Genomic DNA, 17245 nt, shown 5'->3' with positions numbered 1-17245 from the left:
AACTTGTAATGGGCATCACGATGTGTGGCGTAACTTGTAATGGGCATCACGGTGTGTTGCATAAAGTGCAATGGGCATCACGGTGTGTGGCGTGACGTGCAATGGGCATCACGGTTTGTGGTGTGATGGGCATTATGGTGTATGGCATAACGTGTAAGTGGCATTATGGTGTGCAAAATCAAGAATAAAAATGAAGCAAAGTTTAAAAAAAAAAATATGATAAGACGGGTCAAGGGGCGTGCCACTGTCCGGGAGTCTCTCAACAAAAAGGTGGTAACCCTACACCACGGTGACCAATCCGAGCACAGTTCTCTTATTCATTGCAACTAGCGGCGGTATTGTCATGGTTCGCTTCACTTTAACCAGCCCTAATCTGTCACATACAGTATGTCCTCCTAATGCAAGGTTTTGTAGACTAACACCTTATTATTATTATTATTATTATTATTATTATTATTATTAATAATAATAATAATAATAATAATAATAATAATAATAATGATATTTATATAGCACTTTTCTCCCAATAGGACGCAATGTGCTTTACCATTGTCTTTACAGCTCAGTATACAAAACAAGCTTAACAGTGGATTTCAGTGAAATGCTGAGTAAATAGAGTCTTTATGCAGGATTCTACAGTGGGGGCTTCTCGCACTGTGGGCGGGATGTACTAAAGGGAAAATGCGGTAAAACAGGGGTTTTACCGCATTTTCCTATGTACCATTACCCGTCCGCCCCGTTTCCACATGGCAGGGTATCGCCAAGAAGCCTATGGGCTTCTATCGCTGTCCGCGCCCCCCCCCCCCCGTCCTCCTTTGATCTCCTCCTTCCCCAGCAGGTGTCACAGCCGGGAGGACATCCGGCTGCAGGGGGGAGGAGGAGACGCAGGGGGACACTGTCAGCCGCCGGGATGTGACGGAGACCCCCGCACACCACATCACAGGTATCGCGGGGGTCTCCGTCACCGCAACCCAATGATAGCCGCATATGTTAGGACATATGCGGCAGCATCGCGGCGGCTGTCAGACGAAGGGCGGCGATGTATATTAATACATCCCGCCCTGTGTGAGGAAGAGAGTTCCATAGAGTTGGAGCAGCAAAGTTGAAAGCTCGACCCCCAGATAAATTCAGGGAGATTCTGGGTACTGTTAGTAGTCCTCCTTCAACAGATCGTAGTAATCGAGTAGGACAGTAAGGAATCAGCGGCGGCTGCAGGTACCTTGGGCTACACCTTATGCTACCCATACACTTGTACGATAGCATTCGACGCGGGTAGAAGAGGACTCGCCAGGAACTGAGCAGACATCTTCAGGAATCGAAAGTCGCATTTAGAAAAATCGACCGCACCTGCAATTAGATAATTATCTGCAGAACATAAGATCATGAGACGAGACATTTGGCCGGCGTGCCCGTACATCGCGTTGAATGGTACACAAAATGTGCATACAATCATTCGATTTATCGAACAGATGTGGTCGAAATCGAAGGATTGTATTCAACATCTCACAAGTGTATGGGCAGCATTATATATTAAGCATGGACTCTGAAAACACCCACATATTTTAGGGAAGGTCATTTCTTAACCCTCTAATTGTGTATTTGGGGACCAATGTCTGCCTTATTCATAGAGATTTTGGAAATCCACCATTTATTTATTTCAGGAATACACGGCATTCCATATCAGACATGGTTTCCTCTTGTTACCGTTTCAGGAAAAGTAACTGAAAACATCGAAGAGTTTGTGAACAGCTGGAGAGAGGATGTGCCCCATAAATCCCCAGCGCACCCCGCTGCCCCGGTGCTTTATGAACCGCCATGCGCAAAGCAGAGTCAGCAGACAAAACAGGTACGGGGACTCGTAGCGCTACACCACTACTGTGGTCATAGTATCATCAGAGTGCGAATGTAGATCCGCCAGGAACAGGTACGGTGACTCGTAGCACTACACCACTACTGTGGTCATAGTATCATCAGAGTGCGAATGTAGATCCGCCAGGAACAGGTACGGTGACTCGTAGCACTACACCACTACTGTGGTCATAGTATCATCAGAGTGCGAATGTAGATCCGCCAGGAACAGGTACGGTGACTCGTAGCGCTACACCACTACTGTGGTCATAGTATCATCAGAGTGTAAATGTAGATCCGCCAGGAACAGGTACGGTGACTCGTAGCGCTACGCCACTACTGTGCTCATAGTATCATAAGAGTGCGAATGTAGATCCGCCAGGAACAGGTATGGTGACTCGTAGCGCTACACCACTACTGTGGTCATAGTATCATCAGAGTGTAAATGTAGATCCGCCAGGAACAGGTACGGTGACTCGTAGCGCTACGCCACTACTGTGCTCATAGTATCATAAGAGTGCGAATGTAGATCCGCCAGGAACAGGTATGGTGACTCGTAGCGCTACACCACTACTGTGGTCATAGTATCATCAGAGTGTAAATGTAGATCCGCCAGGAACAGGTACGGTGACTCGTAGCGCTACGCCACTACTGTGCTCATAGTATCATAAGAGTGCGAATGTAGATCCGCCAGGAACAGGTATGGTGACTCCTAGCGCTATGCCACTGCTGTGCTCATAGTATCATAAGAGTGCGAATGTAGATCCGCCAGGAACAGGTACGGTGACTCCTAGCGCTATGCCACTGCTGTGGTCATAGTATCATAAGAGTGTGAATGTAGATCCGCCAGGAACTGGTGAAGAACATGTGGTATACAGCATTTATTACTTATATACAGAGATAAGCGGTACGGGGTACATCCACTGGGTTCTAGTTAGAATCGGGATTAGCATATTATCTGGGTGTAATAGGTGGGTTGTTAGACTGTCACCTGTGTAGAATGGGATGGAATTAGACTGTTACTTGGATATAATGGGATGATATTAGACTGTCACCTGTGTATAATGTGTTGAGATTAGACTGTTACCTGGGAACAGTGGGTGGGGATTAGACTGTTACATGTGTACAATGGGTTAGGATTAGACTGTTACCTGTGTATAATGGGTGGGGGATTAGACTGGTATGTGTATAATGGGTGGGAGATTAGATGCTCAGCAGAATGGGAGCCTCTGTGTAGGATATTGGTGTCAGAAGTGGGGATGATGGAATGTTGTTAGAGGTGGTTTATGTGCAAAGATGGTGGAAAGGCGACAGCTGCATCACCACAAAACAGAGCACAGGGGTATCTGATGTCTGCAATGTAGCACCATATACCATATGCATGTAATCTCTGCATACGTACCATATGTAAATGTAATATACAGGAACATGTATGTATGTACTATCATTAAATAGGTGCGATATATGTTTGTACAGGAACTAAATATGTATGTTAAGCATCATATATTTATATATATATATATATATATATATATATATATATGTCCCTATTAAGGCATCATACTGTATTTACTGTATTTATATGTACTGTATGTGATATATACTGTGTGTATGTATGTGTGTATATATATATATATATATATATATATATATATATATAATCATACAGTATGTAGTGTCTCATTTGAGGTATTCTGTACTGTATATAATAACCTAATGTGCGAGTTTTTAGCTCACATTTATGGATTAAAGATTTCACTTTATTGGAATAAAAGTTTAATAATCATTTTGTGATCTGTCCCCAGACGGCCCATTCATTGTGTAGCGCCCTGCTGCAGGATCCATTTCTGAGCTGTCATGAGTTAGTGAGTCCGTTCCCCTTCATGGCGAGCTGTGCTAGTGACCTGTGCGTGTAAGTGACCTGTTATTCACAACATCAGTGACCTGTGCGTGTAAGTGACCTGTTATTCACAACATCAGTGACCTGTGCGTGTAAGTGACCTGTTATTCACAACATCAGTGACCTGTGCGTGTAAGTGACCTCTTATTCACAACATCAGTGACCTGTGCGTGTAAGTGACCTGTTATTAACAACGTTAGTGACCTGTGCGTGTAAGTGACCTCTTATTCACAACGTTAGTGACATGTGCGTGTAAGTGACCTGTGCGTGTAAGTGACCTCTTATTCACAACATTAGTGACCTGTGCGTGTAAGTGACCTCTTATTCACAACATTAGTGACCGGTGCATGTAAGAGACCTGTTATTCACAACATCAGTGACCTGTGCGTGTAAGTGACCTCTTATTCACAACATCAGTGACTGGTGCGTGTAAGTGACCTGTTATTCACAACATTAGTGACCTGTGCGTGTAAGTGACCTGTTATTCACAACATTAGTGACCTGTGCGTTTAAGTGACCTCTTATTCACAACATTAGTGACCTGTGCGTGTAAGTGACCTCTTATTCACAACATCAGTGACCTGTGCGTGTAAGTGACCTCTTATTCACAACATTAGTGACCTGTGCGTGTAAGTGACCTGTTATTAACAACGTTAGTGACCTGTGCGTGTAAGTGACCTCTTATTCACAACATCAGTGACCTGTGCGTGTAAGTGACCTGTTATTCACAACGTTAGTGACCTGTGCGTGTAAGTGACCTGTTATTCACAACATCAGTGACCTGTGCGTGTAAGTGACCCGTTATTCACAACATCAGTGACCTGTGCGTGTAAGTGACCTGTTATTCACAACATCAGTGACCTGTGCGTGTAAGTGACCTGTTATTCACAACATTAGTGACCTGTGCGTGTAAGTGACCTGTTATTCACAACATCAGTGACCTGTGCGTGTAAGTGACCTGTTATTAACAACGTTAGTGACCTGTGCGTGTAAGTGACCTCTTATTCACAACGTTAGTGACATGTGCGTGTAAGTGACCTGTGCGTGTAAGTGACCTCTTATTCACAACATTAGTGACCGGTGCATGTAAGAGACCTGTTATTCACAACATCAGTGACCTGTGCGTGTAAGTGACCTCTTATTCACAACATCAGTGACCGGTGCGTGTAAGTGACCTGTTATTCACAACATTAGTGACCTGTGCGTGTAAGTGACCTCTTATTCACAACATTAGTGACCTGTGCGTGTAAGTGACCTCTTATTCACAACATCAGTGACCTGTGCGTGTAAGTGACCTCTTATTCACAACATTAGTGACCTGTGCGTGTAAGTGACCTCTTATTCACAACATTAGTGACCTGTGCGTGTAAGTGACCTGTTATTAACAACGTTAGTGACCTGTGCGTGTAAGTGACCTCTTATTCACAACGTTAGTGACATGTGCGTGTAAGTGACCTGTGCGTGTAAGTGACCTCTTATTCACAACATTAGTGACCTGTGCGTGTAAGTGACCTCTTATTCACAACATTAGTGACCGGTGCATGTAAGTGACCTGTTATTCACAACATCAGTGACCTGTGCGTGTAAGTGACCTCTTATTCACAACATCAGTGACCGGTGCGTGTAAGTGACCTGTTATTCACAACATTAGTGACCTGTGCGTGTAAGTGACCTCTTATTCACAACATTAGTGACCTGTGCGTGTAAGTGACCTCTTATTCACAACATCAGTGACCTGTGCGTGTAAGTGACCTCTTATTCACAACATCAGTGACCTGTGCGTGTAAGTGACCTCTTATTCACAACATTAGTGACCTGTGCGTGTAAGTGACCTCTTATTCACAACATTAGTGACCGGTGCATGTAAGTGACCTGTTATTCACAACATCAGTGACCTGTGCGTGTAAGTGACCTCTTATTCACAACATCAGTGACCTGTGCGTGTAAGTGACCTCTTATTCACAACATTAGTGACCTGTGCGTGTAAGTGACCTCTTATTCACAACATTAGTGACCTGTGCGTGTAAGTGACCTGTTATTCACAACATTAGTGACCTGTGCATGTAAGTGACCTGTTATTCACAACATCAGTGACCTGTGCGTGTAAGTGACCTGTTATTCACAACATCAGTGACCGGTGCGTGTAAGTGACTTGTTATTCACAACATTAGTGACCTGTGCGTGTAAGTGACCTGTTATTCACAACATCAGTGGCCTGTGCGTGTAAGTGACCTGTTATTCACAACATTAGTGACCTGTGCGTGTAAGTGACCTCTTATTCACAACATTAGTGACCTGTGCGTGTAAGTGACCTGTTATTCACAACGTTAGTGACCTGTGCGTGTAAGTGACCTTTTATTCACAACGTTAGTGACCTGTGCATGTAAGTGACCTCTTATTCACAACATTAGTGACTGGTCATGTATACTTGATCCTCATACTGTTAGTGATCAGCGTGCATGAAATATTTTGATGGTGCTTTTCTCTCCCAGGTCAGATGGTGATGTTGGCACCTGGTGCAGTGCTGTGACAGAGTATGCCCGTGCCTGTGCCCATGCAGGACACCCTCTCCACGGATGGCGGGCGATATATAAGCAGTGTGGTAGGTCTCATAGCGGAGACAGCTGGCTACAGGTCTTGGGGCTTACGTTATTGTGATCATCTCTATGATTGAAGCATTAAATCTCTGAGTATTCACTGAGCCTTGAATTTATTGGGTGATATTTGTGTGCGGTATTTATAAATCGCACTGGTCCAGATCTGTGTATATTGTTCTTCTCGTTGTCTTAGTGAATCATTTTGCACCAAATCACTTTTGGACTACAGCAGCTAAAAAACATTGATGGTTTATTATTTATTTTTGTAATACTTTTTCCTAGCGCCGGATTACATATTACATTCTGTCTGTATGCTTGGTATGAGTGTTGTTTATGTCTCTCTATGTATGCAGAGATCCCGTGTGGCCCCGGCCTAGTGTACGACGACTGTATAGACTGCTGTCCGACATCCTGTCACCAGAAGAAGGCGTGCCTGGATAACGAGTTCTCCTGTGTGGACGGCTGCTACTGCCCTGCAGGTAACGTCATTCCAACCAGCTCTGATATCCGCCAAGCCCTGTTTCTGCATCGGGCTGTCGGGTCTTGCTGATCCCTGATGTGTTGGCCTTTATCTGTACTCCACTATAATGCCTGTAGTAATATGTGTACTATGTAGACCACATATTCGTACGTAGTGGAATTGCGGCATCAGGTTTATTCCCACAGTGACGTTTTTGTGTTTGCCATACACAGGTCTGATTTTTGAAAATGGCACTTGTGTGAACCCCACTGAATGCCCGTGTGACTTCCTGGGCACTCCGTACCTGGCCGGCTCTGTGGTGCAGGATCAGTGTAACAATTGGTGAGCTGCCAGGATTGGGGGGTGTTAGGTGGATTTGGGGATATATGAGGACATGCAGGATTCTCTCTGTACGTACTGGACATGGAGGATTCTGGGAAAAGTGACCTGTCTATGCTGTTTAATATCTATAGGTGTCACCAGACCTGGGCATTGTGATTGCTGTAGGCTGGGAGTACATACAGTAGGCAAGTGCTCGCACATCACATGTCCAACTTACCTGATGCATACAGTATGTTGTTCTAGCACAGGGGTGGCCAAACCTGTCCTCAAGATCTACCAACGGTGCGTGTTTTCCAGGCAACCTGTGGATCTATAGTAGGAATGAATGCAGCAGGTTTGAAAATGTGACCGTTAGTAATGACTACACCTGTGCACCAGCTAGGTGATATGGAAAACGTGGACCGTTGGTAGATCTCAAGGACCAGTTTGGCCACCCGTGTTCTAGCTGAATGATGGCGCCCTCTGAGCACTGCGGATAATGTGGCTTGTCCCTTTACATTGCTCTGCACCCATACACACTGCAAACAGGCATTGCTCTGCACCCATACATACTGCAAACAGGCATTGCTCTGCACCCATACACACTGCAAACAGGCATTGCTCTGCACCCATACACACTGCAAACAGGCATTGCTCTGCACCCATACACACTGCAAACAGGCATTGCTCTGCAGAACTTGCTGTCCATCCATTTGGCCTCTGTGTAATGTATGTGATTCTCTTTCCAGCACTTGTTCTGGAGGTAAATGGATCTGCACAAATCTTACCTGCCCAGGTGAGTGTTTTTATTGCATAAATAATTAGTGTTGTAGCGGAGGTCCATCTTCGATCTGATACAGGATCTATCTATCCATCTATATGTATTGTGTGTGTGTGTGTGCGCGCGTGTGTGTTTAAGTTATATGCGACTAATCCTCTCTGCTGATTGGCCAAAATCCTCCCGGGAAGTGGCACTCTGCATTTCATCTGCTCTTACATAGAAGTTGCGTGCACTGGAAGTGATACTGAGCACAATCCCTGCTGTCTGTGTTTCTCTGTTGCCAGCGGAATGTTCCGTCACAGGAGACTTTCACATTATGACGTTCGACGGCCGTAAATACACCTTTCAGGCTCTATGCCAGTACATTTTGGCGAAGAGCCTCACGTCTGGAACGTTTACAGTCTCTCTGCAAAACGCCCCCTGTGGACAGGTGAGTCATTACCGCTATCAGGAGGATGGCTTACATCTGGTCATCAGGATGTCTACATCTATTCCGTATTCCACCAAGGATAATGTGGGTCTCTGTATTAGTGTACTGCTGACAAGGTTTAGTTAATATATTAGTATGTTGATGCTTTGCTTTTTTATTCCCTCGTTATTATTGTTAGATGTTGCTCCAACCAATCATATCCTGGAATTTTTCAAGTTTATGACCGTTACGATCTAAGTGATAACAGGAATATCACTCATTGTTAAATCTACCCAGTAATCCGGTATCCATTGATGCTTCCCCTGAAGCAGGGATGGGGAACCTTTGACCCTCCAGCTGTTGTGAAACTACACATCCCAGCATGCCTTGTTACAGTTTTGCCAAGTGGCCATGCTACAACTGTTGCAGGGCATGCTGGGATGTGTAGTTCAACAACAGCTGGAGGGCCGAAGGTTCTCCATCCCTGCCCTAAAGTATCCCCATGGGAGATACCAACACCTTTATATTGTGGATATCCTATAGAGGAAGGAGCATCTCCATCCAGTGTTCAGCAGATTCCTGCAATATGTTCTCAGTGTAAAGTTACATTATAAATAAATATATGTATTCAGTACCAAAAAAACACAAACTCGTGTCAACCTTTCTACTGTCGACCACGTTCCCATCGGTCCTTCTCTTGCGTCGATCTGGTGTCACTGTCTATCTAGACGCCGTCGCACATGGTGTTATTTACCTAAACATGGTGGATCCGCCGTCCGGATACGATTCGTGTCACTGTACGTTGTAAGGCGACACTGTACTTCTTTCCAAGATTCGATGGCTCTCCTCCAGGTGCAGCGAGAGACCCTGGTGTAAGCTGTATATCACTACTGTATAACCAGTCACATCTGAATATCACTGTAGTGGTGCAATGTAGGGCTAATAAGTATCTCAATGTAGCACTGCTGTCGCACTACTGCAATTCCAGGGGGCAGTCTACTAATCCTTAGATAAATATTAACTAGGCATCATTTCCATCACATCGGTGTCAGTGACAGTGTGACCTTTGTATCTGTCACACCTCACTGCTGCACATCCAGACACGCCACATATGTGTGTATATTACCATAAGCAGCGCTGTGTGTGTGCAGAGTCAGTGCAAAGGTTGTGTCATATTCAGCCACTTCCCACAATGCTTGTATGACTATTTGCAATAAATCCACACAGGGGTCAAGAGATTCAGGGGCAAATGTACTGAGCCTGGTGAAGTGATAAAGTAGAAGGTGATAACACTGCAGCCGATGAGCTCCTAACTGCCTTTATCTCCGTCTGTTAAACCCCCTTAGTGCATAATTGCAGTACTGCTTAAGTAGGATCTAAACATCAGCTGAATTATTAGACGCTCCTTATTTATTTACAGTTTCTCATATAGTGCAGAATACTCTTGCACTTTACAATACGAAACGGTGATAAAACACACTTTTACTAAGATGTCCATTCTACTTCACATGTGATGTTGCTATAGGCAACCAATCAGATCCAGTCTACTATCTTCTAGAGCAGGTATTTTCAACCTTTTTACCTTGCGGCACACTAAATAAGATTTTAAAATTGTCAAGGCACACCATGAGATCCCCGCAGGGCAAAATACATTGGCCCCAACAGGAAAAAAACAAACCTATTGCCCCCCACATTAAAAAAAAAACAATCACACTGGTCCCCACAGGTAACAAAAATAAAATACATTGGCCCTTTACATGAAAAGAAGAAACCAGTAAATAACAGTTGGACTGGAGGTGGCTATGAACTGGTTTGGGCATCTCTAGATCTGGGGGCACACTTGAGAACGGCTCAAGGCACACTAGTGTACCACGGCACATTGGTTGAAAAACACTGTTCTAGAGGGTGCTAAATAAATAATAAGTACTGTAGATTCTGATTAGTTGTCCATAGCAGCATCACATGTGATGTAGAATACACATCTTAGTAAATTTCCCCCACTGGGTAGTAACAAATCAAAATAGAGGTAGGAGGGCCCTGCTATTAAGTTTACAATCTATAGGTGCGGTGACCAAATCATTCGATGGTTGCCGCCCATCAACTGATTTGGAACTAGCCTTAGTTTTGCGTGTTCCCTGTACGGGGGACAGGGCGGGCAGCTGACATCTGGTGATGTCAGGTGACTTTATGGCGACCCTACTTCCTGCTCCCGGTAGAAGCGCGTGACGTGCGCAGAGCTGGAAGTGAACAAATTCTTTGTTTTCTTCTATTTTCTCTGGAGCAAGTTATTATTATATTTGTTTCATTGAATCCAGAAGGAACATCAATACGTGTAGTGTCTGTGTGTTTGAAGATGTACAAAAGGAACATTTCCCAGAAACATGTACCCCCATGAAAAACTCTTCTTGTTATTTATTTCACAAATCCTCCATTACCTGCTTCCATTATCTGGCGCAGCCATCAACAAAGATTTGATGGAATCTTAAGTTGGTGGTTCAACCCCTTCATTGACCAAACTCCTCACCCTGGCACCCTTGTGCTGTGATTGTCCCATTAAGACAGGGATAGGACTATACTTTTTGCTGATCGATCTTCTGATCCGCCGCATTCTGCCCCGCACGAGGGGGATATTTTTAGGGTGGGTGAGGTCACCCGCATTCTGCATATCCGCAGCATGGAAGCAAGTGGTTTGGCAGATTTTATTGAGTGTTGGCACAATTGCTGCCAGCAGGAAAAACATCAAATAAGACAGAAGCGATGGAGCTGGAGAGAAATTCCTGGCCGGCATCACAAAGGTTCCAGTCATCCCACTCCGCGGACCTGGTGACACAAACAGTCATCGAGCTATAAGTGGCTTTAGAATTATGTGAAATTTTGCTAAAACACTTTCTGGAAGGCGAATCAGATGAGCGATCAGCGCAGCTTAAAGTTATCACGGTGTCCGGTGTCCGCATCACTGTCCTTTGTAGTTTCCTGAGATGAGAGAAGATTTGAATATAGGAATTTTTTCCCAAGTGCTTAGCCGGTCGAGAGTGCGGTTGATGTGAAAGCACCTGCTGATCGGAGCCACAGCCGGCACTATGAAAGGATCAATTCATGGGAACAGAATTATTGCCATCTAGAATTTCTTCTTTTCACAAGCAATTGACGATGAAAGTGTCGTGTCCATCTCCGCACCATAGGTTAAGGTAAATGATGAGCTGACACCTGTTTACTGATGGTTAGGAACACGTGTCAAGGTCTGCCGTCAAGCTTTTGACCTGTCGTGGCCTCCAGTTATAAGATTCCTTTATTCTTGATAAGATTTTGGTGATCACTTGCTAGCCTAGGGCTGTCTGGCAATGTGGCCGTGCCCATTCGGAGAGATGGGTGGAACCATATGTATTGCAGTTGTGGAGGTGCACATAGAGACACCACTGAAGAAACACGTGGTTGGACAAAGGTTGAGGAATAAAGAGCTTAAGATCGATTTATAAGGAAGATTTATAAATGTTGTTTCTATTCATATGAGCTATTCTAGACATATCTGAGAAGACACCATAGCACCGACGTTATCTCGAAATGTCTATTGAAAGATCCTTTCATGTTGGCCCACTCAACACAATGTTGACTCCACCTGACGCTCTATGGTTCCTTGTAGCTTTGTATACTGATGACCTCCGTATGACTTTAATGTGCATCGGAAATTAATGACCTACTGTACAAGGGGAAACTGGATTCCTTCCACACTGTGATATACATTACAGAGGAATGCCTTCACCATTGCATCTATGTATGTTCTTCTTTTCATGTACAAAGGATCCTGCTTCTGTTTAGATGCATAAATCCATCACAGCCTACTTCTTCTTTCTACTTGTGCCCCCAGGTGCAAAGTGTCATCTGTTATCATGATGTCATCGGCCCAATACCTCATGTGATGTCACCCACAAACCTTATTCTAGTTGGAAGATGCCCCCTTCTGTCTTCTTTCTCCATCCCTTTCTCTGTATTCAGAATGTCATCACCCCCTCTCTTCTACTTTCAGGATGTAACTCACCCACCGGTCCTTTGTTTTCACAATGTCAACCACCATCCTGTATTCTCTCTATAAGATGTAAACCACACATCTCTCTTCTGTCTTCAGTGTCACCCGCCACTCTGGGGCTTCCCCCCGTAACTAATTGCAGTGCCGGTGGTGTTCAATGGGTAATATCCCTTCTACGAGTCCCCGCAGTTGGACTGAACCTCGTCCTACAGAAAAAAACCCAACAAAATCTGATTCACTTGCTGGAAAAACACCAATTGCTTTTGCAGTTTACACAGAATCAGGGAGTTTCTGAATCATAATTGTTGGGTGCAATAAAAAGCCTATTCAATTGAATAGCCTTTTCTCACTTCCCGGGGATTTTCACTGACCATTCATCACATTATAAACCTCAGGACTAATTGAATACCCCACTGTGTGTCCTCTTTAGGTGAACTCATCAGCTCTTTTGATCTCCAATATGATCTCTGCGCTGATGATACACCGACCTACCTCTTCCCCTCTCTTCTCATTTGTACAGTATTTCCAATTGATCCAGGTTTTAAGTATATCCGTGGCTAAGCACAGATGGTTAACCAAATTGACTGAGGTACTAATTAGGCAACATGTGGCCAAGCATGGGTATACCTAAACCCTGGATCGTTAGGGTGCATTAAGAACCATGTTTTGGAATCTTTGGTCTAGGGTGAATAATGGTCTTCTCCTGAAGATATTTTTGAGATCACCGCAAGACTGACAGGTACCGAATAAGTGGTTTATATATAGATGCTACGAAGGCATTCATCCACTCACTAGTAATCTCCAATCTCCAGATAAGCTCTGTCCATATTGTACAGACCATAGTGAGTGGTCTTGTGACTTAGTCCAGCGTAGGTAGGACACTGCTGCAGTCAGTCATTGGTTACAAGCAGGATAACCTCATCATCAACCACTTCAATGGTACAGCACTATAATTATTAAATTATATCGATATTCGTTATCTCCAGGGATTTACATGACCTAAATAGCTGCCCTCAGGTTTGCCTTATGGGCCAATGTTATCTCAAACTCTGCAGTAATGTTTTCTGTCTGTATAGTCTGCGTGATCCTCTACGTATAGGCATGTTGTGTGAAAAACAAGGGCCAAGCACTGTACAGAATCCCATCTATAGACATTTGGGTTTTGCAGAATTTGGATGGATCCTGTATCCAGTCTGTGAACATCATTATAAACCAGGACCAGAGAAAGCAGGTGACGCTGACGCAGACGGGCGATGTGCTCGTGTACGATCAATACAAGATCAACCTGCCGTACACAGATGGTAAGTCCTACAAGCCTCTACGTTTATGCCTTGTCTTTTGCTGCAGAATTTTTGTTTTTTATAGCTTTAAATTCTCAAAAGAATTGTCAGGAAAAATCTGTTGGATGGTCATGGACACCTGCTGGTCTGGCCCCTGTCACGTTCCCAGCACTTGACCAAGTCCATCCCGAACAGTTTTAATACCAGTTATAAAAGCAATGTACTATAAACAATACCTAAACGATTATTACCAGCATGCTGTGAATTAGGCTGAGAGCTCGTTTGAACGATGGCCATGTTCCAGTAGGTCACCCCCATAAGAACTTAATCAGAGGGACAGTATGTCCTGATTTTTAGCATTCAGTTGAAACCGTACTAGGCTATAACACATTTCCTCCATTGGTCAGCTGATGTAAAGAGAACATCAACTGATTATTATCAGACATTAGTACTTACTCCAAGTAGACCCAAAACTGTCCTCACCTGTATGAGATGAGCCAATGGTGTTCTCCAGTAGAGCAGAAACCTTTGTATCTCGTGGCATGAATCTAGAGGACCCTTCTGAGAAGGTTTCCTGAAAATTACAAACATTGTTATCCCGTTTTCCTCCGTGGTCTGCAGAGTCTGTCAGTAGGTGCGAGTCACTTTAATGGTGCCACCAATTTTTTTTTAAAAAGGAACAATTTGATTGTTAATTACATTTTATATCAATTAGTGTCAAGCAGATTTTCTTAAAAACCATATTAAACCCCTAATTTAATATACAGACATCCTAAAGAGACACAAATCATTCTGATATCACCTTTTATATGTTTCAATTTCCATCATATGCTTCTTAGATACAGTAATAAATTAATTACCCCACGCCCTGGAGTAAAATAAACAAAAACATTTGGTGGTTCTGTATCATCGATGGCTGGAAACCATTTGGTTCTCCCCAATTGATGGTAAAAGTACTCAACATCAGTCATAGACCATCAATAATTGTTTGAAACATCGCTGGCCACACCTAATGCAGTATTTTGGCTGGACGTAAGGTGGCAGGACATCATTAATACATATTTGTGTTTTCCTTCCTCTTGTTATTACAGACGTGTTTGAAGTTAGACAACTGTCCTCTCTGTTTGTACAAGTGAAGACGGAGATCGGTCTGCGGCTGTTGTATGACAGGGAGAGTCTGCGGCTCTATCTCCACCTGGATGGGCGCTGGAAAGACGACACCACCGGCCTCTGCGGGACCTTTAATGACAATGCACAAGATGATTTTCTGTAGGTTTAGTCTGAATAGAATCATTTCCGTAATTCGTGGCTCTCCTTCCACTGGCTGCAGCAGAGTTATGACCACGTTACGTGTCCTAGCCTCTCTGGAGAATATGATGGCACCATACAAATACATTTTAATAAGTAAATAATATTACCAATTTTATTAGGCATGTTTCAGCTTCAGGGTAGCGTAAGGAACCCATAGTGTCTGATCTAGGAAACAAAGACAGACCATCTGGAGTTACTGTAGTTGGAAAGATATTTTAGATGGGTCTCATGGCGTTTCGTGGAAAGGTGTCATAAACAGATCACGTGGGCTTAGATGGGAAGATATTATAGACAAGGGCTGGCCAAGGCGTTCCTCAAGATCTACCAGCGGTCCACATTTTCCAATCACCTAGCTGGTGCACAGCTGTAGTCATTACTAGCTGTCACATTCCCCAGATGACCTAGCTGGTGCACAGGTGTAGTCATTACTAACTGTTCCGCAGACCACCTAGCTTGTGCACAACTGTAGTCATTACTAACTGTCATATTCCCCAGATCACCTAGCTGGTGCACAGGTGCAGTCATTACTAGCTGTCACATTCCCCAGATCACCTAGCTGGTGCACAGCTTTAGTCATTACTAACTGTCACATTCCCCAGGTCACCTAGCTGGTGCACAGCTGTAGTCATTACTAACTGTCACATTTCCCAGACTACCTAGCGGGTGCACATCTATAGTCATTACTAACTGTCATATTCTCCAGATCACCTAGCTGGTGCACAGGTGTAGTCATTACTGTCACATTCCCCAGACTGCCTAGCTGGTGCACAGCTGTAGTCAATGCTACCAAACCTGCTTCATTCATCCCTACTATAGATCCGCAGGTTGTCTGATATACATGGACTGTTGGTAGATCTGGAGGACCGGTTTGGCCACCCCTGGTATCACAAAGGGTGAGATGGACAGACGCTATTGATGTATCACCTAGGGTGAGATGGACTGAACATTGTATCTTATTTCTAGTGCTGCAGAGGCTGACTAATGGGACTGTACACGTGTAACATTCCTGTATCATAGGTGTTTGATCTCTGGAGAATGTTTGTACATAGACATATTTCAGTGACTAGCAAAGTCCAACACCACCCTTCAAGAATCATTGGCCCGATTCAGACCTGATCACACGACCACAAATTTAGAGTGAAATCCCACCGTGCAAATCAATTGGCTCGCGTATGTGTCCTACTCCACCTCCATTGGCAACTGAGCGATACTGTCCAATGCGATAGTAACAGGCTCATGATCTAATGATTGTTTTAACTGGGCGCAACTAATTACAGGCACCATGTAGCCCCGGACGTACTCGGCTGCTGCAATGAAAACAGTCACACTGCCTCCCCTAAAACACTTGGTCACGCCTGCGGTTACCCGGACACGCCTAGCGTTTGGTCAGTCACGCCTGCATTTTCTCAGACACGCCCACGGTTTTCTTAGCACTCCCACAAAACGTCCGGTTTCCACCCCCAGGCACCTACTTCCTGTCAATCTCCTTGTGACTGGCGTACATACAGAAATAGGTGCAGGTTTTCATTGCTGGATGGCCTCCCACATACGTACTATGGGCCGTACGCTAGCGCAGTGTATTGATAATCGGCCTCCATACAAATTTGCAGCCGAATTGGGCCCCGTGTACCAACTTTTCATTTCCAACTGCTTTATAATAACCAGATCTTTGTTCTGGGTCCATTAGAAATGTCAGCAGGTGACACAGACTGCATTATTCACTAAGGGTGTCTCTTTTAATGATGTCTGATGCAGGTCTCCAGCGGGGGTCCCTGAGAGTACGCCACAGCTCTTCGGAAACTCCTGGAAAACCTCATCTGCCTGCGGAATGGAATATTTGCCGTCCCCTCTGGACCCATGTGACATTCACCTACAGGCAGGTATGTATATCTTATATAGAGGCCAGGGCGCAGCGCTCCTATCGGAAATAGCACAGGCATCAAATAGTGCGGGTACAGGTAGGATAACACAGGTTACCCCGTAGCCTTGGAGCACTGCTGCCTGCAACTAGCTCTCCTCCACCTGCACACACTACCATACTGATATACAGTATACTATTACTAATGATCCCTGCTTCTCCCATCAGCATCTTACGCTTCGGAAAGTTGCAGCATCGTCACCAAAGAACTCTTCGCTCCGTGTCATCAGCACCTGAACCCAGTGTCCTACTATGAGCAATGCAGGAGGGACACGTGTAAGTGTGGTGAGGCCTGTCTCTGCTCCGCCCTCGCCCACTATGCCCACCAGTGCCGACGCTTTGGGATAACCATTAATTTCAGAGCCAGCTTCCCGGACTGTGGTACGTACAAGTGTC

The 17245-nt window shown here is 44.5% G+C and overlaps 1 protein-coding gene across 3 annotated transcripts in view; it reads left to right on the top strand.

Annotated features, from left to right (window-relative positions):
- The window catches only part of OTOG (otogelin), a 175693-nt gene that overhangs the window by 38400 nt on the left and 120048 nt on the right, over positions 1-17245 (top strand). For 2 of the 3 annotated variants that reach the window (XM_083164586.1, XM_083164585.1), the window contains exons 9-19: positions 1713-1846; positions 3654-3760; positions 6241-6350; positions 6699-6824; positions 7039-7147; positions 7876-7922; positions 8192-8337; positions 13509-13641; positions 14712-14889; positions 16687-16811; positions 17018-17230. In XM_083164586.1, the coding sequence (XP_083020712.1) occupies positions 1713-1846; positions 3654-3760; positions 6241-6350; positions 6699-6824; positions 7039-7147; positions 7876-7922; positions 8192-8337; positions 13509-13641; positions 14712-14889; positions 16687-16811; positions 17018-17230 (1428 nt within the window). Of the gene's footprint in view, positions 1-1712; positions 1847-3653; positions 3761-6240; positions 6351-6698; positions 6825-7038; positions 7148-7875; positions 7923-8187; positions 8338-13508; positions 13642-14711; positions 14890-16686; positions 16812-17017; positions 17231-17245 lie in introns of those variants that run through there. The other variant, XM_083164587.1, reaches the window with a different exon arrangement.

The sequence above is a fragment of the Crinia signifera genome, chromosome 11 (genome assembly GCF_055691185.1).
Source record: "Crinia signifera chromosome 11, ASM5569118v1, whole genome shotgun sequence".
NCBI lineage: Eukaryota > Metazoa > Chordata > Amphibia > Anura > Myobatrachidae > Crinia > Crinia signifera.
Note: the sequence above shows the minus strand (reverse complement) of the source record. Positions and strands in the feature narration are given on the sequence as shown.